The sequence below is a fragment of the Pseudorca crassidens genome, chromosome 7, assembly GCF_039906515.1.
Source record: "Pseudorca crassidens isolate mPseCra1 chromosome 7, mPseCra1.hap1, whole genome shotgun sequence".
Lineage (NCBI taxonomy): Eukaryota > Metazoa > Chordata > Mammalia > Artiodactyla > Delphinidae > Pseudorca > Pseudorca crassidens.
In genome coordinates this window covers 49,834,139-49,859,714 of record NC_090302.1, presented here as the reverse complement: position 1 = coordinate 49,859,714, position 25,576 = coordinate 49,834,139, and the positions used below count along the sequence as shown (strand labels likewise).

Here is a 25,576-nt window from a genome sequence, read left to right as displayed (position 1 = left end):
ATTAGGAACAAAGGCAGAAAGAATATATTAGGGAGGGTGCAAAGATGAAAAAAAAAACTTAAAAAAAATGGCAGATGTCCTGTAATTCCGCTATTGCATTCAGATGCACCTTATTTCTTACATTTTGGTGGATGGAAATGTCTTTTAATTTCAGATTCCTCAGCCTGCCTTGTATTACTGTTACCTAAACACTCTTCTTGGCTCCCTTATTAAAATGCATGTTTCTCAAGGTCAAGGAATTGGTTGATTTTTATCTCCTAAGATGCCTATCACAGGATCCTGCACAGGGACAGTTTGCTTTTTGAGCCAAATTCATATCTAGCCAAACCACAACTCCAAATTCGCCTCCCATTTTGGCAAATAAACCTATAAATTCTTCGTTAAATTAGGAAAATCATAATTCTTAAGACTCCAAGTGTAAATTCAGTATCATTATTCAATTCCAGTGCACGGTTGCTGCTATGTGAGTGACAGGCACCATGTAATTGACGGACAGACCAGAAATTAAAGCCTGCTTTGAAATGGAAACCCAAACGTCAGGTTCAGTGCTTGCTCAGAAAGAAAGCACCAAAAACACACAGCCACGACTGGACTCCTGGTGAGGTAGGTCTCACTGGCATCCACGTCAGGTCAAACAAATAATGCAGGCAGAGGAAAGAGAGGGGCAAGATGGGATCCCTGCGGGGAGGAAGGGAAGAAGGAATCGGAAAAAGAAAGGAGGAAACTCCTCTGTCTCTGTGCAGGTGAGACCACCAAGCCAGGAATTACTCATCAGTTTGTGGTGAGGTTATTACTGAATGGACTTCCAAGTAAATTTTTCCCCCTTCCTTCCTGGATGGACGTGGCTATAAACCCTGCAGCCTCATTCTGTTCTGCGTGTCTCCAGAGGTGGCCCAGAGTAACTCACTCCTGAAAGGGCAGCCTCTCTTTAGGAAAAAGCGTGGTACCACCTCCCTCAGAGAAGGGAGCTTGTGTGGGCACCGCAGTGCACGCTCCCCTTGAGACCACCTGAGTGATCTGGAGAAATGCTCTCGGCCCCTCGGTTCCCTGTGCACGCAATGCAGTCTCTGTGCACGATTCTGACGGTAACTTTCTAGGGGGCGTGGAAATAAACCATGGGTTCTAGACGCAGCCTTCTCCACTTACAATTTGAAAAAGCGTCAGGCTGGGTGTAAAGGCAAACAATCTGACAGGCGTTTCAATGGTGTAAAAGGAACATGAGGCAGAAAATATTTAATGTTAGGCAACAGTTCCTTCAGATGCAAGAAGCACATTGTGAAACGATACTTATAAATGAAATGCAACCATTTAATCTTACTACTCTATAATGAATTCCTCACACTAGAGTAATTTGCTGTAAAAATAAATATACGTTTTCCAAATGCTTTCTCTGCTCTAGGCAGGTCTAAAATGGATTTATAATCAGAGAGCCTCTGTGTTGCCTGTTCTGATCGACAAAGCCATCTAATTTTTTGTTCAAATGACCTGTGGAACTTCTGGATACCAATCCTTTGAAGATTCAAAGTAAGCTTTCTGGTTTTTCACTAGGGAGCTGCACTTTAAAGAAGGGGAAAAAACACTGTCAGAAACCACTGTGGAAATCAGAAAATGCACAGAACACTTGGCACTGGGCAGGATCTGGTACTGGGACGCGGCGTCTTTCCTAAGCGCTGCTCTATGTTCAGGTGATGCGTCTGTGCCTGCTCTCCCCTCAAGGTCACTGAGTACACATACGTGTCACAGGGCAGGGGAAAGACAGAGAGACTCTAGCTGCAGGAGTCAAGGGCACCTGTCAGGAGGCCAGTAAACAGAACCTAGGAAAAACTCATCTAAAAGCAACGTGCAGTTTTTGGTCTCAGGGGTCTTCAGTACTATCTGGGGGTGGACTGTTGCTTTCTTCTGGAGGATTTATCTGAATGGGCCCTGGTAGTGTTCCTTGACAGGGAAGTGCTCTGGCATTCTGGAGGAGATAAATCTTTGTCATGTGGCTCCGTTCCGGACATTACAGGGTATCAAGTATCTCTGGTTCTGGCCACTAATGCCAATATAAATGTCCCAGACACTGTGACAACCAAAAGCACCACCCCATTTCCAAACACATGGTTCTCTGACCGGGGTCCCTGTCTGTCAGAGAACCACGCCGGGTCCTTGCATGCCCACTGACCCTGGGGGAGCTAACAGTACCACTAACCTGGGAAACTAAGTGCTGGGTTAAGAGTTCAGCTAAGTTACTCCACGGTATTACTGCCTCCGCGTCCATTTGGTTTGGCCAAGCAGCTGGCGTGGGCCTTAAAATGACATTGGCTCCTTCACGCAAGCAAATGCTGTGGAGAGCAGCCCGCAGAGTCACGTGCAAATGGAAGCTCCTGAAAGGACCCCCTCGACGGCCCTTGTGAACAAGTCTCCCCCAGCCTCCCAGGGCCTTCCCCGTTGGCGCCCCTTAGGTAAGACCCCCATGGAGCTCACCAAAACCCCATTTTGGTTTGAAGTGAACAATCCGGCCTTAGTCTGGCAACCTCAAAGCATTCCACCCACAGACCCCAATAAAGAAAGGCTTATGCCCAGGTCCTGCCTTGACCTCCCCACGTGGCCCCTCCAGGTGTGCAGGTACTTCCTCCAGGACCTGTGAGTCATAAACTTCTCTATCTCAATTTCTCTTGTGGCGTTTTGCTCACCATCTGGCGCCCTGGGGGTTTACCTAGCAAATGTTAATGTACCAAAATCATAACATGTTTGGAAACTGTGGGACAGGAGGGGTCAGAAGTACGTCCCTAAAGACTATGTTTTTAAAGTTCTCTGCTCTGTAGGAAATAAGGCAGGACAATGCCTGAAAAGCAGCTTGTTCTCTCAGAGAGGTTTGTGTGTTCTCGTTCTGAACGTTGTGCCTGGGAGATACTAAATTAAGATGGAGAAGGCTGTGGGGACATCTGTGGGTATTACTGTCACCTCTTTATGATAACGGAGACAGTGAAAAAGAATCAGGCCAAGCTTGGATGGGCAGCTCAACAGGAACCTGATGTTCTACCAGCAGCATTATTGAGTCTGAAAGATGCGGAGGGCAGGAAGGTCAGCTTGATACATTGTCAGGGAGTTGTCTTGTTGGGAGTCGCAGGATAAGATGCATCTCTGGGGGTAAGATGTAGCTGTAAATTACTCTCTGGCTTACACATCCTAATTCCTAAAAGGTCGATAATATTATCAAAAGTTGCAGTGTGGGCTTACTGTGCTGTGATGGGTAGTGAAGGGAAGGGCCAGCGCTGACCTTGTTTAATATTCAGGGCATGACACAGCCTGGGCATGTGAATAAGATGGGAATCAGCCCCGACCGGAGGACCAGAAGCACGGCCCCTGCTGTGTGACCTCTGTGACCTCCGTGGTTGCTGCTCTCCCCTCCCTTGGGCTTTCAGGCAGCATCTCATCTCTCAAGGTCTCTCCGCACTCCTGTGGCCCTCAGTACCTGACACCCCTCTCTCCTCCTCTGGCACCCCCTGCACGTGCGCTGGCTTGATTCACTTCTCATTTGTGCTGCTGAGCTTCAGGGTAAGGATCTCACTTTACAAATCGCTATTTTCCCTCCCTCAGGGGACCTCGCACAGCCTTGCACTCATAAGTGCTTGAGAAATATTCTTCCCTTGATGGAGACAGTAAAGGACTCTCACGTATGGCCTTCTACTCGTGCTTCTCATTCCACATGCCACACGAAGCCCAGGATGGAACTTGGGGATGTGTGAGAGAGAAGACATGAAAAAGGGACTGGTCCCTTGAGGAGGGAGTTGATTCTGGCCAGTGGACACCAGACAGAACCAAATCTGGGAAGTCATAACCTATCCCAAGTCACTCGAAACACCCGGCTCTGATTTCAACGGTGATGCGATGCCTGTGGCTCTACGTGGGAACAGCCTCAGGGGCTCTAGGTGCTGGTGGCCCTTAATGGCACTTGAACTACGTGATGGCACCATGAGGGCCGCTGTCGCCCTTGGCTTGTGCGTGGTTCTAGGTGGCACTAGCATCGTGGTGGAGAGTCTAGAGCTCTGCATTTCCATGGGATCAAACCAGCTCTGGCCGGTTCAAACTAGCTGTGAATGATTTAAACTAGACAAAAGTGCTTCTTCAGGGATCAAATAGGCTCGCTGCTTTTAAATCCTGATAAGGCAGATTCAAACAGGTTATGACTGGTTTGCACTGAGTTACCCTTGCACTGACTTGGTTCAGACTAGCCAGGGTAGATCTGATCAAATGGCTCGTTTTAGGTGAAGCAAGCCAGTTCAGTCTAGCTTGAACAGGATCAACCGGTTCGAATGCAACGACAGCTAGTTGGAACCACACTGTATCACGGACGTTTTAGTCACTGGTCTCTAACTGTACAAGGAAATACGGTGATATAGCTCTCACATATTATACTGGAAATATAATACTTACAATGTTATCCTTTCTCACCTTTTCAACTTTTCAAAGCTTATCACTTTTTCCTCAAGACGGGCCATTAAGAACAACCAAATTATGTAGCATTTATACATCAGGACTCCAGCATACTTTGGAAATCTTTTTTCCGTTTAGAACTGTTGGCAGGTACGTGTATAAGCACTGCCTGCCACGTCACCTCAATCTCCTCTCCTCTAAGCTCGGGTCGTGAGGTGTGGGGTGAGAACTACGGCCAGCTCAGGCGCCCACATCTGCCCGCCGCCCCCCTCGGAGCACACGGCGCCCCCTCACCTTGATCCTGCTGACTGCTTCCTGGGCCTGCATCATGCGCACGTTTTTGGAGGGGGTTTTGTCTGAGAGAAGCTGGGTGGAGCCCAGGTAATTGGCAGCAAAAATGATTCCATCGATCAAGTCCTCAGGGTCACAAGGTCCAGGAACTGTTAACACACAGAGCCACAGTGGTGAGTGAAGCCACGCTCTACCCCCCCGATCACACCACCTCTCCCCCGCCGCTCACCTCCAGCACAGGTGGGCCAGTTGCAGAGACCCCTGAGCAGGTGCAACCACCTGCGACTCTGGAGCATCTCTCTGGTCTACCTTCACTCAGCCCTCATTTGCAAATAGAAGGAACAATTTCTTCCTAGAGAAGCTTATTTCACCCAGTCCATTTATTGTGAGAAACAATGTGAATATTTACTTAAACATGAAACATAAAATTCAGTGATAAAGAATGTTGTTTTGCCTGTTAGACTGCGAGCTCTTTGGGACAAAGAGCTCGTCACAGTCATCTCTGGCTGTCCTGTGTCTAGTCAGTGTCTGTCACCGAGTGGGTATCAAATAAATGTTTGCTGGACAGATGGTTAGGTGAGCAGAAGGCCGTCTTATTAGAAAAACTCATTTTACAGCAGTTCCTTTACTCGCCACCCATGCATATCGCCCCCTTCCATCTTATCCATAATGGGGGAAACAAATTTTATAAATCAGAAAAATGAGTATTTGTTGCCAAATGTTTGGATTCCCAAAATAGCCTCTAACCTGAAATCTGCAAGACAGGTGACATTACCCTAAAGCCATGGTCTCATGCTGCTAACCTTGCTGACTCACAGGCTACAATGTTCCCGGCCTGCGTCTACATACGTATCAATTCCAAGGAAAATTGGAATTTTCTGTTCTCATTCACCAGCCTTTTAAATCAAACCTTAGTTTTAAATATTTAAAATGGGGGCATCTGATTCTAACCACAATCACCTGTAAACCCTACTGGAAATTAAAACATGTTTCAGAATAATATATAACTTTGCAACAGATGTGCTAAGAAAGGCATTTTAATTCTGCAATGAAAATATACGTATTTTCTTTGGCTTGAATGCCATATTTGGAAAGACTAAAATATACTTTTTAACCCACTGTTAAAACCTCAGCGTCGTAAATTAGATAACTTGAAATGGAAACAATTTGCTTTTTCCTTTTGGAGAGCTAATCTGAAATGGTTTTTATCTTTATCCTTACACATCCAGCTCATCTTGAGCTTAAACAGCTGCTTCCCACGATAAGCTACTTATCAGGGTACAGCCTTAAAGTAATCTATTCATTTTCCTAAAACCAAGTTGGTGGTGGAAAAAAAGAAATTTAACCATGTTTTAGGAAAGGCCTTCACAAAGCGTGTGTGTAGTAATTAAGTCAGGAAACCTGTTCGTTTTCTGATTCTCAGTCTTTCTGAGACTCTGGATAAACACTGAGTGATGCACAGCCACAGCTGCCTCCACCACATACCAGTCACTTACATGCTTCTCAACAGCTACACCCTTCCTACCCTGAAGCTTTTATAGATGCGAGAAGGATGCAGGTCATTTACAATGTACAGCTTTAGGTATACAGCAGGGAAGCGCTGTCAAACTGAAATAATACCTGGACAAGTTTGGATCCACACTCTGCCTTGTAAAAAGTAAGAGATTATCAGTCTTCTCTCAAATTCCAGCGATAGATTTATAATGTTACAGAAACATAATCATTTTTGACAACCCGGTATTGAGGAAAAAAAGGTCTCACTTGGAATAGCAACTTTTAAAAAGCTTCCATTTATTTTGTGAAAATAATGAATGTTAAAAGAAAAACAGGGCTTCCCTGGTGGCGCAGTGGTTGAGAGTCCGCCTGCCGATGCAGGGGACGCGGGTTCGTGCCCCGGTCCGGGAGGATCCCGCATGCCGCGGGGCGGCTGGGCCCGTGAGCCATGGCCGCTGAGCCTGCGCGTCCGGAGCCTGTGCTCCGCGATGGGAGAGGCCACAGCGGTGAGAGGCCCGCGTACCGCAAAAAAAAAAAGAAAAACAAAAATGCAACATCTTCTCTATGGAACTTCCTATATCATGTATTCGTAAGTGGATTTAGCTCTATTTACTGAAAAGGGTCCTTCTTTAACCATAATGAGTATGGATATGCAGATATACTTAAAAGCAATCCAGATAATATTTAAGTGACTGTATAAATATCAGGCAGCCAAGAGGCAGAAATATTGGACCTAAACAAATATATATTTGAGATATGATCTTATGTCAATTATCCTCTGGGGAAACTGACTAAAATCAAATGTCACGGTATTACACTCACAAAAAAACAGCCCGAATTTCCTAAGTTCATTTTAGGCTCAGTGCTACTGGATTTTTTAAAAGTTAAAAAAAAAAAGTTATAATGGTCCTAAGTCAAAGAATTGCAGGTTTTCCTTTTCAGTGATGCCTTTATGCTGCTCTGTGGGTGAATGAGCACACACGTTATATCTTCACACTCATGTTAATGCCGAGCTTGAAAATCTCTAGGCCTAGAGGAATGGATATGAAGAATAGTTTTGACTATTCTGAAACAGTCAACTTCTGAAAACCCCCCAAGGTACTCTTGTGGAGTTTTGGAGCTTTGCAAAGATGGTGGAAATAATTTCCAAGTTACTCAAGAAAGAAACCTGAGTAACAACCAAACCTATGAGCTTGTCCTGGGCTTCAGGCCCAAGGGTTCAGGTAGGTTTATGAATCCAGGTAATTCATTCTTGGGCAGTGGAACACATCAACAGTTCATGCACAGGATCCAACGCCCAGACACGATGTCTGGGCATCCTCTGGCCCCCGGAAAATCCTCCTTCAAGGGAATGACAATCTACTCTGCCCCCCAAATCATCTGCTGTCCTCCCTGGTAGAGGATCAGTAGCACGCTCCAGTTGTGTGGCCTGACCTCAAGCTGGGATGTCTAGCCTGGATTGAGTTGTGGCCCCACCAGGCTTGTTGACAGGATACATTTGTGCAGTGAACAACCTGCACAACCATGTGTGGCAGTACTGCATCAGATTTTTTATTTTAGGTTAATAAATTGTAATTTTATTATAAATGAATTGAGAAGTCAGAGGAGGGTGTTAGACAAACATTTACATAATTTGTTTAGCATTAAAAAACTACTTTGGAGGGTTCTAAGAAGATGGTAGTAGTAGCATAGTTTTTTATTCTCTCTTAATCACCACCTAAAACAAAGAAACTAGATAGGGAAACCAAAGACCACTGGAATATATTTACAACAAAACTAGGTGACAAGATATTGCCAGGAACACCAAACTACAAGCAAATTGCCAGAATCCATAGGACCTGCATAATATCAATATTTGTGTGGCAGAAAACAAAGGTACTGCATCGGATATTGATTACAGGGAGAATGGTGGAGTCAGACTTCTGGTTCCCAGCCTGTCTCTGCTACTTAACTGTGGGATCTTGGGAAGGTTGCTCATACCCCGCATGCCTCAGTTCTCTCGTGCATAACATGGGGATAATGATAAAACCCACTTCACAAGATCAACGTGAGGATTCAATTAGTTATTACATAGAAAGTGCTTAGAACAGTACCTGGCAGACAGTAAGAAAGAGCTTGATAAATGTTACTATCACTAGCTCATCCAAGCAAGAGACGGGAATTACTGGGAAGGTCTTTTTATTTATTTTTTAAATGAAGAGCAAAATTCTCCCTTAGTTAAACATCATTCCCATTTGAATGGGCCTTGATGGATGCAAGAGGTATATTGGACTAGAGATAAGGAGACTTGGGTTTTGGATCCAATATGGCCAGTTCTAGGCTGGGCAAAGCCCCCAGCCTCAGAGTCTCCTGGACAGAAACAGCAAAGGCAGGGAGGAGGGTCTTTGAGAGGTTCATGGCTACTGCTGTTTTAGTCTAAGATTCTAAGACTTAAGACTGAGAATAGGTGACTTTGTGGTCTCTTTTCCCCACTATCGTCTTACAGCCCAGGGCTTCCAATACCCAAAATGCTAGAAGATTCATGAATGACTCAGTGTTCAATATTTCCTTCTCAGCTCTTACCTTCGACGTAGGTTGGGAATGAAGCCAAGCTTTTTCTTGACTGCAATTAAGACAAAGAGGTTTCAAAAAGGGCAAAGCATGATGAAAAATGCATTAACACAGCCATCTGTGCAACAGGAAAAATAAATACATCACCAATGACAGATATTAACCAGTTGTCAACCATTTTTGGCTACAAAAAGTGAAGTGTGAATAAACATACGCATTTATTATTAAAGGTTACCCAAAGCCCAGAACCACCCATTCATATTTTAGATAATCTAAAAATCCTACATTCTGCAATCAGAGTGATGTCTGTCATCTTAAAAAATAACCCATGGACCAAAATTCATAATCATTGATAGCAATAAGAAGGACTCAATTTGTATTCTTAAGAATTTGGGTGTCTAAGTGAGAAACTGCTGATTAGTAAAGGCACCAATGAAATGATTATATGCTAAAATTAAGAATTCCCTTTGAGAATTTTATTCCACTTTATGTCTTTGCTGCACTGATCTCTAACTGTGCTAAAAATGATTGCTACAGTTTTTATCTCTTCCTTTCATCCCTTACTGATGTATTTTAGTGTAAAAAAAATCTATTACATAAGTTATTATTGTGTTACCTTAAAATAAGAACCCAATAAACAAAGAGGTAATTTAAAAACCCTGGAATTTCTTATACTAAGTAAAACCTCATAGCAAAGGTCAGTCTCCCAAAGCATCCTTGGAAGTGGATGTAATCAGCTAGAAACCTTCTAGAACCTGATTGGATGGCAGTTTAAATGCTAGCTCTCAGAGGAGCAGTACTTACCAGTTGGTTCCTTTCACAAGCAAATGTCCTAGAGTTAACTCTCAGTGGAATAAGAATAGGTAATTCATTCCTGCTCTAACCAGTGACAGAATTTGCAGCTGGTATGTCTAGGGCAGGGTGATGAGAGCATTACAGGAGAGTGGAGAGCTAACGTAAAAGACAAGAGTCCCTAAAATGGGCAAAATCAGGGTTTGCATGGCCAAGGGTTACCTTCAAAAAACCTAAAGATTTTCATTGCCAAGAATCTACCAGGTGTTAGGTGATCATTTCAGAACAAGACTACCTAGTACAACATAGCTACTCAGTAGGTTGACTTGAATTGATGGTATACTCTGAGGTGCCTAGTGGACTCGAAGACTGAAGGCCCCTAGATGATGGCTGGTATATCATGGGAAACAACTCCATATCATAGTACTTTATACAGTGCTCTTCACTTGGAAGATGGGAATGGCTAAGGAATGATTAATTAGTTAATATTTGCACAACATTCTAAAAAATATTAGTGTTAATTGTTATGTGAAAAATTGGAGGCAGTCGAAGAAACCATTTTAAGACTCTAAACTCAATCCAGGACAATGACAAGAATTCAACACTAATCACACAATACACAATGCAGATCAATCTCAGTAAACCTGCTGCAGACGTGCTCACTGGGATGAAACGGTTCCTCACACCAAAGAGGGTGGGTTTCTGGTTTCAGAAAGGATCACCTTTAAAGAAACTAAGGACACAAGATCACCAGGAATGAAAAGTTACTGGCTGCTAATGTATTTATGGAAAGAGGCACACCTACTGAAAGCCAAGATTATGTGGATAGGAGAAAAGAGGACTCCAATTTCAATGGTGCTTCACCTTAATTTTACTTTCCATTTACTCAAGTGAGACGACAGGCCCAGCTGAGTGCCTGTTGGCTTAAACTCTGTTGCTTTAAGGAAAAAAATCCGTAACTTCATGGTATGCAGATGAAAGCTAGCTTCTTCATAAGAGCCAAAGACTTTTAGATTATTATTCCCCAACCATTTCCCTGTCCTTGCCCTCAGCATCTAGGTAGGGGCAATGAGGGCTTTACTTCATCTAATCAAAATGGTTTAGCCTCCAGGTACAACCAAGAAGCCAATTTATATTTATATTTTCTTGGGCTATTAGATTTAGATTTTAGCAGATGCTACAAAAGAATTGCTTTAGTCTATGGCTCTAAAAGCTGCTGTTTTACTTAAGAGTCACAACGGAGGGCATTTGGTACATTCACTTATTCTCTATTCATGAACTCATGACTGGCTTTCTTTAATCTCTGGGGTAGTCAATTTTTCTTTAAAGAGTTTTGTGAAACGAAAGAGTCTCTAATCTCTAATTATTGCACACAAAGAGGATTTTCATCGTTATTTCTAAAGATATGCAGAAACGTGTGCCAAATTGAGAAACTTGCTTATTATATCTGATGAATAATCAAACGCTGAATATTCAGATGTCTGATTAGCCCTGTGTTTTCCCACATGTGGACAGAGATGAACATTAGTTGATCCTTAACATTCAAGAATTAATAAAGCCACATTCAAGAACTTAAAGGCCAAATCTTTGGGATGTTCCAGGAGGTCACATAAACCATGTGTAGAGCCCAGAGGCTTGAAAACTGCAATAATAACATACAAGCTACCCTGTCCATTCAGTGTGTGACCTGCAAGTACTCTTCATCGCAGGGATAGCAGATTCTGGTGTTAAGAGCCTGGGCTCTCTGGAGCTCTGGATTCAAAACTTGGCCCTACCACATGTGAGATCTGAGACCTCAGGTAAGTTACTTAACCTCTCAGCTTCCTCCACGAACAAATGAGGACATTAATTCCTACCTCGCAGAAGTATTTTAAGGACTGAATGAGATACTATGTGACTTGCTTGGCCTGGTGCCTGAATGCCATAAATGCTCAAGAAATGGTAACTCTCATTACTGTTATTATCACTGTGGCTTTTCTTCTTGCCATTTGTTCTTACCTATTCGTGTGCTATGAATAAAGTACAAGGTGACGTTGTAGGATGCAGGGCCAGCAGAAACCGTAAGCCCATTACTCCTGTTCCTGTGGCCTGATGAAGACCAGAGAAGGACAAAGCATATTTCAAATCTAAATTCTAATGTTGGTGCCGTTTCAGAGAAGGTCTCCTCATGTTTTTTGGTTTAATATGAATAGATTAATGAAAAAAATACTTCTCCCCTGCATGAATATTTAATGGCAAACGTATGTGAATTCAATGATATTTTAAGGGTAAATTTTAACTAAGACTCCTTTTAGAAGCGATCTGCCACTCAGGTTAAAATGGAGGTCACTTTCTTCCATTGAATTTAATGGAAAATTATTAGCAAAAGGAAGGAAAAATGAGACAATCATTCAATATGTGGTTTAGCTCTTTAACGCCTGTCCTCAGTGTTGATTAGGCAGCATCTATATTTAGAATGAGCTGAGCCCACACACAGATGATGGTGCAGGCCAGTGTTTACCTGTTGCTAGTTCATAAGTAGGTGAGGGTAGCAGTTAGTCAGGTGCCAAAAGACAACAGGTGCTGGAGAGAGCAATGGCTCCCTCTCAGGGGAAAAACACCTGCCCGTTTCTAGCCCCAGAACCCTTAGTGGGAGCAAAGCAGCATCTTCTCTCTTCAATATTCTCTGCCAGTGCTCAGCATGGCCTCCATCAGTAGGGTGACCATACGATTTGCTGTCCAAAGAGACACTTTAAGGCTGCACTGTCCAGCAGCCCCTAGCCACACACAGCTGTTTAAGTTAATTTAAATGGAATAAAATGCAAAATTCATTTCCTCAGTGCCACTAGCCACACCTCAAGGGCTTGCTAGGCACACGTCGTAGTGTCTACCATATGGGACAGTCCAGAAGTAAAACATTCCCTGCATCACAGAAAGTTCTCCTGGACAGCACTGCTGCTTTCAAACGTGAGACGGGGTGCTCACCAGGTGTACTGCTTGGACAACAGGTGTGAACCGGGACCACCCCAGGTAAGCCAGGACAAGCAGTCATCCTGTTGTCATGAAAGATATTTCACTTGGGCCTGAAATAAATTAGTATTTAAGAAACCAGCCCATTTCCCAAACCACAGAGCAACTGTAATGCCGTGGCACTGAGGCTCATAACAGCTCCAGGAAGGATGCTGCTAAACAGAGCTTTTGATGTCCCACGTCCAAGAGAACCTTCTGCCATCATGGCAATGTTCAGTAATCTCTGCTTCCAGTACAATAGCCACTAGTCGCGTGTGGCTGCCAAGCCCTTGAAGTGTGGCTAGTGTGCCTGAGGAGGTGACTTTTTCATTTTATTTATGAATTAAAATAGACACCTGTGGCTAGCGGCTGTCAAATTGGATGGCACGGCTTTATCACCGAATTCCACGCTGGAGAGATCAGAATTTTTCTCCGCAGGGTAATCTGGGTCAGCAGCTCTGTGGGAGGCTGGAGAAAGCATAAACCAGAAACGGAATAAGACATAACGGGCTGATGGCTTTTGAAACAAAATGGTACCCTACCTCTTTATTTGTGGAGGCTTCCGTGGGGTCACTGGGATGAAGGGGTGTGCTCGAAGACTCTGCACCCAGGGGTGAGGAACTGCCAGGAGACGGGGACTGGAACACAGACAGCAGAGGAAATCACAGTGAGCATCACAGAGTGAGGGACTGGGTGAACCGCCCAGCCCTGGGGGACACAGAGGTGCACATATCTGAAGCACATTTCAGCAGTGAGAAAACTTTCTTGGAAAGGAACTGCCAAATGTACATAGAAGGCTTGGATTTGTCGAGCTTTCGTTAGATTCCTGCCCTGTTTCCAAAGGAGCCCTTACAGTTCAGCCTCACCCGGCCCCCCACCTTAGGCCAAGGGTTCAAGCATTGTGAAAGCTGAATATCAAACTTAAAGCCCTAGATGAGTAAAGCTAATAGTGATACTCAAATGTTTCCATTTTTAAAACATTTTTCTTACTGAGGGAAACAAAAGACTTTGGGTGCTAAATGTCTTATAAAATCACCTGCCCAAGATTACCTGAAAGGAAAGGGAAAAATTAAAACATGAATTTTTAAAGAGGCAGCTGGGACTGATTCTGATGACTGGAAACCACACCCCCTGTGAAATATTCTGTCTGATATAATCCAGAGGCCACTGAAAACACAGAGATATTTCGGCATCCAAAAAACATTACCTTGATACTCTTAGAAGAGTTAAAAAATTCTTTGTTAAATGGTATGTTTAAAAATAAGGCACAGAAAAGGTTTGGAAAGCATAGTCCCCAACCTGGTGATGGGCTCAGGCTCCCTGTGCAGGTCCTGCTTGAATGGATTTGAAGCTCCAGGCCAGCGCCCTTTAAGCCCTGCTGACTGAATGACCAAAGAAAGAAAACAAGCACAGGGATGGGAATAGTGCAGGCGCTGAAAACCCTCCCCAGCTGATTCCCAAACAATTCTGCATGCTCCTGAAATCTGGGGGGATGAAGAGAACCTTCAGGTGGGCCACAGGGATGCTTACGAATTCTGTAGCCATGGTCCTCTGAGAGGAAGAACATGCAGCTTCACAGTCTGTTGGTGATGTTTGATAGAAGGCATAAAACCGAACCCAGTCAAGGACCTATTCTCTGAGGAAGCGTGGGGCTGTGAGTGAGGAGAGGTATGTTCTGGGTAAAGAAAGCAAAATCACACGAGCAATAGCTAGAACCTGCTTCTGACCTCTGGAGACTGAACCTCACGGGGAAGCGGAGGCACAGAGACATCAGTAATACACCTCTGCGTGGGAAGGGAGAATGTCCCACAGAGCAATGGTGCTCAGGAAGGGAGGGGGCACGTTCACATACAAGGGGGGCCCCAGCAAGCACTGTGTGAAATCATAAAAACAATAAATCCTTTCCAAAGAGTCTTAATGACAGGAAACACCAAATGAACTGAATGAAGCATGATATGGTGAAATGCAGTATTACGCACACAGATGTGGTACCATCCCAGTCTATTGCTGTGAAGCCTGGATTTGTTTCCCATGAGCCGATATACCTGATCCTGAGCAGGGAGGTGAGGACCAATGAGTCTCTTCAACAGTCACATGCAGAAATCAGCTGCTCCGCAGTTAAGTCAAGAGGATGAGCATTAGGGTAACATCAGACACGAAGTACCCAAGCCCCACGGTCCCTGGACACAAGAAAGGTGCCCCGTGTGCCTTTAAAAAGAACACACAGAATTTTTCATTCGGCACCCAAGAGAGTTGGTGGGGACTTGCTGAGTTAGCTCTGTGTCTGGCCTACTCAAAATTAATGTAGTCAAGTTTTCATGATAATTTAATGCCTTTAAATTTTCCCAGTTTTTCAAACTTGAAGAGCTTCCTTGGACATTTATGTCTATTTTTCCCCAAGTAATTTTCTCTGTCACAAAAATTTTAAAGGTCTAGTCCCTGGGGAAGCTAGAGCAGCTGCTTTTTCTTTAATTGCTTGGTTTGAGAGCCATGTATATCACCTTCGTTGAAAAAAATAAATGCTCCCAAAGTATCCCACAGTGCCTATTTCTCTAATTATTTTCTGTTGCAAATCTTCTGAAAATGGAGTCTTTGCAATGTTGTGAGCACCAGGTCATCGCCAGATGATGTGAGAAGACAGATTATCTGGAGAGCAGGCTGGGATGCAGAAGAGGCAGGTCAGACCCCACAGTAAGGCTCGATGACCAGTCCCAGGCGTCCACCATGGGACACTGGAGAAGAGGCACAAATGTGACTTTGGTGGGTACTGCTCTTACCGAGGTTCTCAGGGGACCCACACCAGCCTTTATCAGGCGGCGCTTCCCCTCAGACACTCATGCCCCAGCCTTCTGCATGCAAATGAGGCCCCTTGTGCTTCCTTCTGTTTGCATGTGCCGTTACTGACCTCCACCTAGAGAGTTCTCCCTCATTCTCTCCTTCGAAAGCACTCATCTTGCTGAAGCTTTCTCAGACTCTATTCAAGGTATCATTCTCCCCTGATGGCATGTTTCGGGTTTTGTAATTATCTGTTTATGTGTCTGCCTCCCCTCTCCCAAGAACTTTCCAGAGGGCTCTTGTCTTATTCATCTTTATAATCCAAGTTCCTAGCCTTGTGTCTTATAAACAGTAGACACCCAGTAAACATTTACTGAATAACTGATGTCAGTGGGGTGTCCAGCCTTACCATGTTTTCCAACTCGTACAGAAAGCAGTCAACCACTACTCTCTTGCATTTTTTTAGTGATCAGTGGTAAGCCTCTTTCTGATATAAGACCTCTACGCTGTTATGTGTAGAATGTTACATCTGCATTTTGAACTAGAGAAGTGGCCTTTGCCTGTGAAGACTCAGACCTTAGCTCCAGCTAAGCTCCTTTAAAGCAAAAACTGTCCCCAAACAAGAGAGTACCCTACCTGGTGGAAGCCCACTACCCACCACACCATTGCTGACAAAGTCAAGGTGGACAAACATCTTCAGAGAAGACACAGGCTCCATGGAGCCCAAATAAGGGTGTTAACATCAATTCAACTTCTGCCTTGTTATATGCTCAAGAGTGGAGAGAAAACCAGAAATTGGATAATACTTTTTATATTTCAAAGATGTACTGGAGGCAAAATTTAACCAACAAAATGATGCAAAAAATAAAAACTATCATTACATATTTCTGTCTGGAGTCTCATGCCTTCTGGGTTACCGAACAGATATTCAGTTTTAGGCAAATGAGACCAAGGGTGGGAAGCAAATGTGGGCTTGGAAATTCACAAAGGTAAGTGCCACACAGGGTGTCTCTAGGGAGGTAGTGTTCAAAGATGACTCAACAATTCCCTGTGTTGGTAATTACAGGAGGTCTCCTTAAGCTCAACAATATGTCTTCTGCAAATTATGTTCCAGCAGACTTCCCACAGCTCTGGGGTTCCACAAAGCAGAGCTGTCAGTCTTAAGACTTAGGCTCTTCAATGCCAGGACAAGAGATGGACAGTCCCGATCTTACGCCTAAGGATGCAATAGCATCCCAAGGGAAAGCCAATCATTCATTTTCATTCCAACTGGACATCTCCTTGGGGCAAACTAACGGCTGGTGGTAGAGGTGAGAGACAAACAGTTCCTGGAATTTTCAGGCTATGCACGAAGGGGAAAAAAACAGTGCACAAATAATTACTATTAATTTATTCCTGCAACAGACATTTCAGTGCCTCCTTGTGTTCCTAGCACTGGGCCAGGGAAACAAAGAGGAAAACGATGTTGTGGTTCTGTCCCCCACTCCTTTCCAGGTAGTGGGAGGAGACACGTAAAGTCAGCGTCGTGCCAGGTGGCTAGGATATGAATCCATACATAAAGACACAGGGTTGGGAGGGTGTCTCTCTGCAGAAGGGGAGGGGTGTCTATCAGCAATGCTATATTGGGAAGGAATTGCTTCAGTTGAATCCTGAAAACGGGATGGTATTCATGCAGCAGGATGGGATGGGATAGGGAAGAGGTGGAAGGTACTAGAAACAGAGGCAGGGAGGGAAGCACAGCTCTGCAGGGAAGGGAGAGAGGAGCTGAAGGGCAGGGACGAGTCACCGGAGCCCCACTTGGTGACAAACTGCCTACTCTCTGCCCAGAGGGTATTTTCTTTGTGAGCCACTGGCCTACTGTCCTCATGGAAGCAGCACAATGTAGGCACTTTAATAACTATTTCCTGAATTAAGGTGGAAAATCTAGAGGGTTGAGGGGTTTGCTCTTCCCTTTCCCTTAATCCTCTTTCATCCTTGGACATCAGCATGAAGAGAAGATTACCACCCAGAAAAGTTGACAGGATGGTAATAGGAACACCCCAAAACCATGGGTAAAGGGCCCCTGGCTCTTTCCAAACGGGCAGCATTCTTTTCAGAATGGCCTAAGGACTGAGGCAGGACTGAGAGTAAAGCTGTGATCTGGAGACGTGTACAGGGATCTTGAAAGATTTTTGGAGGAATTCCAGTCAAAAGACACAAAAAAGTGAGTCTGACCTGGGCCATTCACTCATTTATTTAACATGAAGTACAGACAGTGTCTGGGGAGCCCAAATCCCTGACTGTGCCCAAGGAGCTCCTGACCTAGCAGGGCAGACAGACCCACAAACAAACGCAGTGTGTCCTCCGTAGCAATGTCTCTGAGTCCCTGAGAAAAATAAAAGTCACCATAACATAAAAACAGCCGCTATGGAGCTGACTACTCGCAAGGTTAGTGTCCACCTTAACAGCCTCCCTCCAAAACACTAGCATCTACCTGGTCCATGTCTTTGTCAGCTGGTCTCTGTTGACTGTTGGGACCATCTGGCATTTCTAGGCAAAATCAAAACAAAACAGCAACTGCACTGCAGAGTAGAAGTGCAAATACTGCAAAAATAAATAAAGAACAAGCAGAATCTCAGAAAGCTGAAGGTGGCAAAGTTGGAGAACTGCTCAGACCCACTATGGACCATTGAAAAGTTGGTGGAGTTACACCAGTTAACAATTAAGAGAAAAATGGAAGGATGACAATGTTAGAGGTGCTTTAAAAGAGCATGATCTGAACATCTGATAATAAAGAGAGGCCCTTGGCAAAACAGTCTTTAAATATTTCTGCTGAAATGGTCCTCCTTATGATTGAAAGGACTGTTTCTGATCATGCTGTGCAAGTCATGTGTGAATTGAAGGCAGTTCTTCTATTGTACGATTCAATGACTTTTTTTGAGAAAAATTACAACTCCCCAAGTCAATACTTCTCTTCTAAGCTCATACAACTCAATGACAAAAAACCAAACAACCCAACTGAAAAATGGGCAGATCTAAATAGACATTTCTCCAAAGAAGACATACAGATGGCCAAGAGGCACATGAAAAGATGCTCATCATCGCTAATTATTAGAGAAATGCAAATCAGAACTACTGTGAGGTACCACCATCATTAAAAACTCTACAAATAACAAATGCTGAAGAGGGCGTGGAGAAAAGGGAACCCTCCTACACTGTTTGTGGGAATGTAAATTGGTGCAGTCACCATGGAAAACAGTATGGAGGTTCCTTAAAAAAATAAAAATAGAGTTACCATATGATCCAGCAATCCCACTCCTGGGCATATATCCAGACAAAACTATAATTCAAAAAGATACATGCACCCCTATGTTCATAGCAGCAATATTCACCATAGCCAAGACATGGAAACAACCTGAATGTCCACTGACAGATAAATGGCTAAAGAAGATGTGGTACATATATGTGGTATGTACCATACAATTCCATGTATATGGAATACTACTCAGCCACAAAAAAGAATGAAATAATGCCATTTGCAGTAACATGGATGGACCTAGAGATGATCATGCTAAGTGAAGTAAGTCAGAAAGATAAAGATAAATAACATATGATATCACATATGCGGAATGGAAAATATGACACAAGTGAACTTATCTACAAAACAGAAACAGACTTACCGACATAGAAAACAGATTTGTGGTTGCCGAAAGGGAGAGAGAGGGAGGGAGAGATGGACTGGGAGTTTGGGATTAGCAGATGCAAACTATTATATATAGGATGGACAAACAACAAGGTCCGACTGGGATCAGGGACAGGGAACCTATATACTCAATATCCTGTAATAAACCATAATGGAAGAGAATATGAAAAAGAATATATATGCATAAAAATCACTTTTCAGTGCAGCAGAAATTAACAGAACATTGTAAATCAACTATACTTCAATAAAATAAATGAAAAAATACTTCTTCTCTAAGAATTCACATATAGATGAAATTATAACCAACATGTTGTTAGTCAAAAGATAAACTAAGCTTATGTTTGTAAGTTTTTAGTACTGTCTTTCAAGGTAAAGTTCTAATCAAATCCCTTTCTCCCCATTCTTACTTGAAACTTTGGTCTTTGTTGTAAGTGAATTAATTTTAAGTAGGCCTTTGAAGGTACACTTAACATAGGGATCCTTGGGACACCCCTCCCTCTCCTCTGGTGGTTAAAATGTGACATGACAGCTGCCATAAGAGTCAAGAGCAGGAGGGAGGAGAGACCATCTGGGTCAAAGAAGGCTTCCAGTGGAGGAGACACAGCCTTTCCTGCCACAGTGTCTGGTACTTGGAAGGCCCTGAACAAAGCCTGTTGGTTGGCAGAAGTAAAAAAAAAAGAAAAAAAAGGGCTTCCCTGGTGGCGCAGTGGTTGAGAGTCTGCCTGCCGATGCAGGGGACACGGGTTCGTGTCCCGGTCCAGGAAGATCCCACATGCCGCGGAGCAGCTGGGCCCGTGAGCCATGGCCGCTGAGCCTGCACGTCCATAGCCTGTGCTCCGCAACAGGAGAGGCCACAACAGTGAGAGGCCCGCGTACCGCAAAAAAAAAAAAAAAAAAAAAAATCAATTCCTAAGACACTGTGTCTAGTCTTCAAAGCCATCATGACCTGGCTTTCCAATATTAGGGTCTATTTCCAAAAGTATAGGTGATTACAGGGAACACAAGTTAACATTTCTCCTTTGAAAAAGATTGGCGTTTTATTTTGTATTGTGGCAGAACAAGTAAAATTGCAGCTGAGGTTTCAGGATACCGAAGGGGTTAACTGTAACTGCTCAAGCCCTAGCATCTGGCAGAGCTGAGTGTGAATTCTGGCTTTACCACTCACAGCTGAGGCCCTGAGCAGGTTCCCAACCTCTCTGATTCTCCTGACAATTGAGGAAAACAGTAATTACCTGCCTCTTGGGATTGAGGTGAGGATTAATTGGTGACAAAGCACACAGAGGGTCAGCTCAGTGCCTGGGCACACACAATGCACTCGATCAATATTGAATAAGTCTTTTAAGATCCCAACAGTAACAAAAGTGATTTCACCCCTATGGGAGAGTGTTCACAAGGACAACACATACCCACTGGGATGTTTTCTTCATCTCGTTTCCTTCCTTATTAACATTTTATTCATGAATAATATTAAAAAGCACACAGAAGGCTCTATAAAAATCATACCACAAAGATTTTAAGTTAATTTGTAAGCCCCAAGACTCTTACTTATATACTGGCAAGAATAGCTCATTACTGGCTATGGTTGGGGGGTATACACGATGGCTGTATGCAATTTCTGTCATGCCCACAGTCTCCCATTCAAGGTCGGAATATGAGGAATATGAGGGCTGAGCATGAGGCTATTATGGTGATTGATTTACAAAACAGAATCGTGTGCATATGCATTGCTCTAGTGTTAGTTGAGAACACAGCTTATGTATAACCATGACACACCGAGATACTCCACTGTTTAGGACGCCTGGTGAAAGACCCCAGCCAGCTCTAGCCAAGTTTAACAAGTCTCAGTACCCGTGGATCCAAGTACACATTCCCTCCAAAGGAAAATTTCACTGCAACGAAGGCTAGATATGGAGCAACTCACAGAACCTGAGAATAAGTTTATTTTTAAGGTCACCAAGCAGTCGACATACTACATGTGACCCAAACACTAAGAACTCATGAACCTTCTTCACCAGTGTTACAGACTGTGTCTCCCTCAAACATATATTTTGAAACCCTAGCCCCCAGTGGGATGGTATTAGGAGGTGGGGCCTCTGGGAGTTAATTAGGTCATGAGGGTGGGGCCCTCATGAAAGTGATTAGTGCCTTTATAAGAGAGACAAGAGAACATGCTTCCTCTTTCCCTGCTCTCCACCCTGTGAGGACACAGCAAGACGACAGCCATCTGCAAACCAGGAAGAGAACCCTCACCAGAAGCTGACCATGCTGGTGCCCTGATCTCAGACTTCCCAGACTCCAGAACTGTGGGGAATAAATTTCTGTTGTTTAAGTCACTGGGTCTATGGTATCTTGTTACAGCAGCCCAAACTAAGACATCCAGAGGCTTCTCACTAAGCACCTATTTACTCTCATTTTTAAAGACAGTTTTAACAAGCTCTGAGCAATTCACTCCTCAATTCAAAAACTTTAGTGGTTCCTTTTTGCTTAAAGAATAAATCTTAGACTCTTTACCTTGGCACTCAAGGAATCCAAGGATTGGCCTTAATTTCTTTACCATTTTCTACCCTTCCAGTTCCTATTCTCTGTCGTCAAGCCAAACTGAACTCCTTTCTGTTCCCTGTATATAACCTGTGAGTTTCTGCTCAGAGCCTTTGTTGATGCTCTTGTCTGAACTCCACATGTCCACAACACACCAAAGGCCCATTTCAAATGTTAACTCTTTCATGAAGTCTTTCCAATTCTCTTAGGTGAAAGGAATCCCTCTCCTATGAGAGCTGCTTGTATTTTATCTGTGCCATTCTTATGGTGCATCACTTTCTCTCTTATATTTTATAAAATTCTAATGCTATTGAATAATATTTTAATTACAATATTTTAATAAGCACCATGAAGGCAGGATTTATGATTAATTTACATTTTCTTCTTCAAGTGCTTAATACGGGATTCCCCATGAAATATACAACGGGAGTTCAATAAGTGTGTTGAATACATGGAAGGATGCATGAACACCAATCCTCTAGTATCAGAGGAAAAAGGACACACAAAAAGGAAACAGGTTTATATACACAGTAGGTTCTGGACACATGCAGCATTGCACTTATGTGCTCATGTGGAAGTTTGTACCCACATATAGCTAGGGTTCTCGTCCATATTTTTTTTTAATTTTACTGAAGTACAGTTGATTTCCAATGCTGTGTTAATTTCTGCTGTACAGCAAAGTGATTCAGTTATACATATATAATTCTTTTTCATATTTTTTCCCATTATCATTTATCACAGGATATTGAATACAGTTCCCCGTGCTATACAGTAGGAGTTTGTCCATCCTATACATAAGTTTGCATCTGCTAATCCCAAACTCCAATTCATCCCTCTCCCCACCCTCCTACCCCTCATCAGCCACAAGTCTGTTCTCTATGTCTGCTCTTTACTCTTTTTTTTTTAAGGCTGATTTTATTTTATTTTTAACATCTTTATTGGAGTATAATTGCTTTACAATGTTGTGTTAGTTTTTGCTGTATAACAAAGTGAATCATCTAAACATATACATACATCCCCACATCCCCTCCCTCTTGCATCTCCCTCCCACCCTCCATATCCCACCCCTCTAGGTGTACACAAAGCACTGAGCTGATCTCCCTGTGCTATGCGGCTGCTTCCCACTAGCTATCTATTTTACATTTGGTAGTGTATATATATCCATGCCACTCTCTCACTTTGTCCCAGCTTACTCTTCCCCCTCCCCATGTCCTTAGGTCCGTTCTCTACGCCTGTGTCTTTATTCCTGTCCTGACCCTAGGTTCTTCATAACCAGTTTTTTTTTTTTTTAGATTCCATATACATGTGTTAGCATATGGTATTTGTTTTTCTCTTTCTGACTTACTTCACTCTGTATGACAGACTATAGGTCCATCCACCTCACTACAGATAACTCAATTTCGTTTCTTTTTATGGCTGAGTAATAGTCCATTGTATATATGTGCCACATCTTCTTTATCCATTCATCAGTCGATGGACACTTAGGTTGCTTCCATGTTCTGGCTATTGTAAACAGTGCTGCAATGAACATTGTGGTACATGACTCTTTTTGAATTATGGTTTTCTCAGGGTATATGCCCAGTAGTGGGATTGCTGGGTCATATGGTCGATGTATTTTAAGTTTTTTAAGGCACCTCCATACTGTTCTCCATAGTGGCTGTATCAATTTACATTACCACCAACAGTGTAGGAGGGTTTCCTTTTCTCCACACCCTCTCCAGCATTTGTTGTCTGTGGACTTTCTGATGATGGCCATTCTGACTGGTGTGAGGTGATGCCTCACCTTTACTAATTCTTGATCACGGTCTGTCTCCCTTCTTCGGCAGATTCTGCTTGCACGTCTGCACCCTCAGATGATTAGAGTAGTCTTGCAGACACAGCAGGAACAAGTGTGCTCAAAGGTGGTATTTCATAGACCGTAATCAAGCATTTGGCCATTCAAGTCCTGTCCAGCCTGAACATTCTGATTCCATTCCCTTTTCTATATGGACTTTCAAAGGTGGGGGCATTACTCAGGGCAGGCCACAGTACATGCTCTAGTTTTCCTGGGAAACTTCCATTTCGGGGGCTGTATGGAGCTTCTGTGCTTCCTGTGTCCTCACACAGCTTTTTCACTGTGCATATTGGTTTAAACAGCATAATCCTTTTTCTCAAGTAAATGTACATTGTTTTCCTCACTGATCTAAGGTGTTTTAAATTAACCTACTCCATGTTACAATTATTTAAAAAAAACAAATATATGATTAGTTTCTCCTTGCTCCAAGATATGTTTGTGCTTCTGAAAATTGAAACTGCTGAAGAAACCCATAATTATTCACTCTCAATTCAAACTATATTATCAATGCACGTTTGTATTTCCTTAATGTGGTGAAGCAGAAAAGTTAGCATAGGCATTGTAGGGGCAAAATTATGTCATTAAAATGATAATAGCCTGGGCCTAATGAAGTATTTTATATACACATTTATAATGGATTCAATTAATACCAATGGAACATTTTGAGATAACTGTCAGAATATTCTATTTCCATCCTCTTTTCCCACAGGGAAAATGCTCCCATTCCCATCTCCAAGTCTCTTAAACCCATGGCAAGGCTGTAGTGTGAAGTTCCGGCCCACCTCGTAGCTCAGAGAGAACCTTGCACTGCAGCAATCTCCTCAGATAGAGGCTGCTTTCATCTTGGGGGGACCACACAGATCACTCATTTTACCACCATCTAAAGGGCTCCAAGCTTCTGAAACCATGTTCTTAAAGGCAAAAAAGAAAAAAAAATCCACAAAACTGACTAGTTAACTATTAACTAGAGTCATCCCTGCAAGGTGGGATAACTTATCTGATAAAGTTGATCTATAAACCGATGTTATTTTTTCCCAAAAATAGCCTCACTGTATTTATTGGAAAGGTATTACAACTTGTGATGGACTCATTTATGGAGGAAGCCTGCTATTCATGTCTCCATCTAGGTCCATATTCCCTGATGGTTCTCCTACACTGGCTTCCTCAGGCCACATTGAACGGTGAGAGGAAAACCAAAGTGACTGTTAGTTTGTATTGAGAGATGCAGCTAAGAGCATACTATTTGCTGTAATAACACATTATCTGCTAAGAACAATAATAGCTACCATTTGCAGATGGATTACTATGTGCCAGGCACTGTACAGGGTTCACTGTGCCCATTAGTTCATTTATTAGCGAAACAGTTCCTAATGTGCAAGGCACTAATCTCCATTCAGTTTCATTAGCATCATGGAAGCAAAAGACACGACATAGGGCCAAGAATTAGAGGCTACAGTGCCCAAAGGAACTCATTTTCACAGCAAATAACAATGCCACGCTGTTGGAGAGGAAGCAAAGTGCACATCTTTCTAAGTGATCAAACAGCCTTTTCTCTTTTCAGGTCATCTTGGACTTGTGAGCAACAGGCAAACCTGATTACATTTCTTCCCGTCCTATTCCTATTCCAGCTCTGTTCACTTACTCCTACTATCAAGGGAAATGCAGAGAACGCACAATCTGACAGGACTAGGAGAAGAAAACCAAGAGCAAAGCAGCAAACATAATTTTGAAGCCCGAGGATCCACCTACCTCGTCTTCGTGACACTCAAATTGGTACATCCAAAAATTCTCCATCTTTACTGGTATTCTTTGGGTAGAAGGGCCAGCTCTTGTGTGTCCACTTGTGAGCTGAGGCTAACTCCTCACCTCAGTGTGTGTCTGATGGATTGTTTCTAGTGGTGTTAGATGTTCCCTAGTCAATAATGCAACTTGTAACAGGAGACGTGACCACATCCCAGGGTGTCTGACCTAGCTGCATTAACTAACCCCTGGGTGCCCAATGTCCCCGGCAGCCGTGCGTCACTGGTGTAGCATCATCACCTGATGTTTCTGAGAAGGGGCAGACGTACCCCTTCTGGCAGCAATGCCTACTATTTCTGGGGAAAAATAAACTCGGTTCTGAGGTGCTACCAGAAACTTTCACACACTCTATAAACTCTGCTGCGTTTACAGAACCTGTGAAAAAAGCATTTAGTTCATGTGGATGGAAGGAG

General features: G+C 43.3%; 1 protein-coding gene across 6 annotated transcripts in view; it reads right to left on the bottom strand.

Annotated features, from left to right (window-relative positions):
- Positions 1–25,576, bottom strand: part of APBA1 (amyloid beta precursor protein binding family A member 1) — a 240,869-nt gene that overhangs the window by 28,577 nt on the left and 186,716 nt on the right. For all 6 annotated transcript variants that reach the window (XM_067744213.1, XM_067744212.1, XM_067744209.1 and 3 more), the window contains 3 exons: positions 13,077–13,172; positions 8,767–8,806; positions 4,714–4,859 (listed from right to left, as the gene is read on the bottom strand). In XM_067744213.1, the coding sequence (XP_067600314.1) occupies positions 4,714–4,859; positions 8,767–8,806; positions 13,077–13,172 (282 nt within the window). The remainder of the gene's footprint in view (positions 1–4,713; positions 4,860–8,766; positions 8,807–13,076; positions 13,173–25,576) is intronic.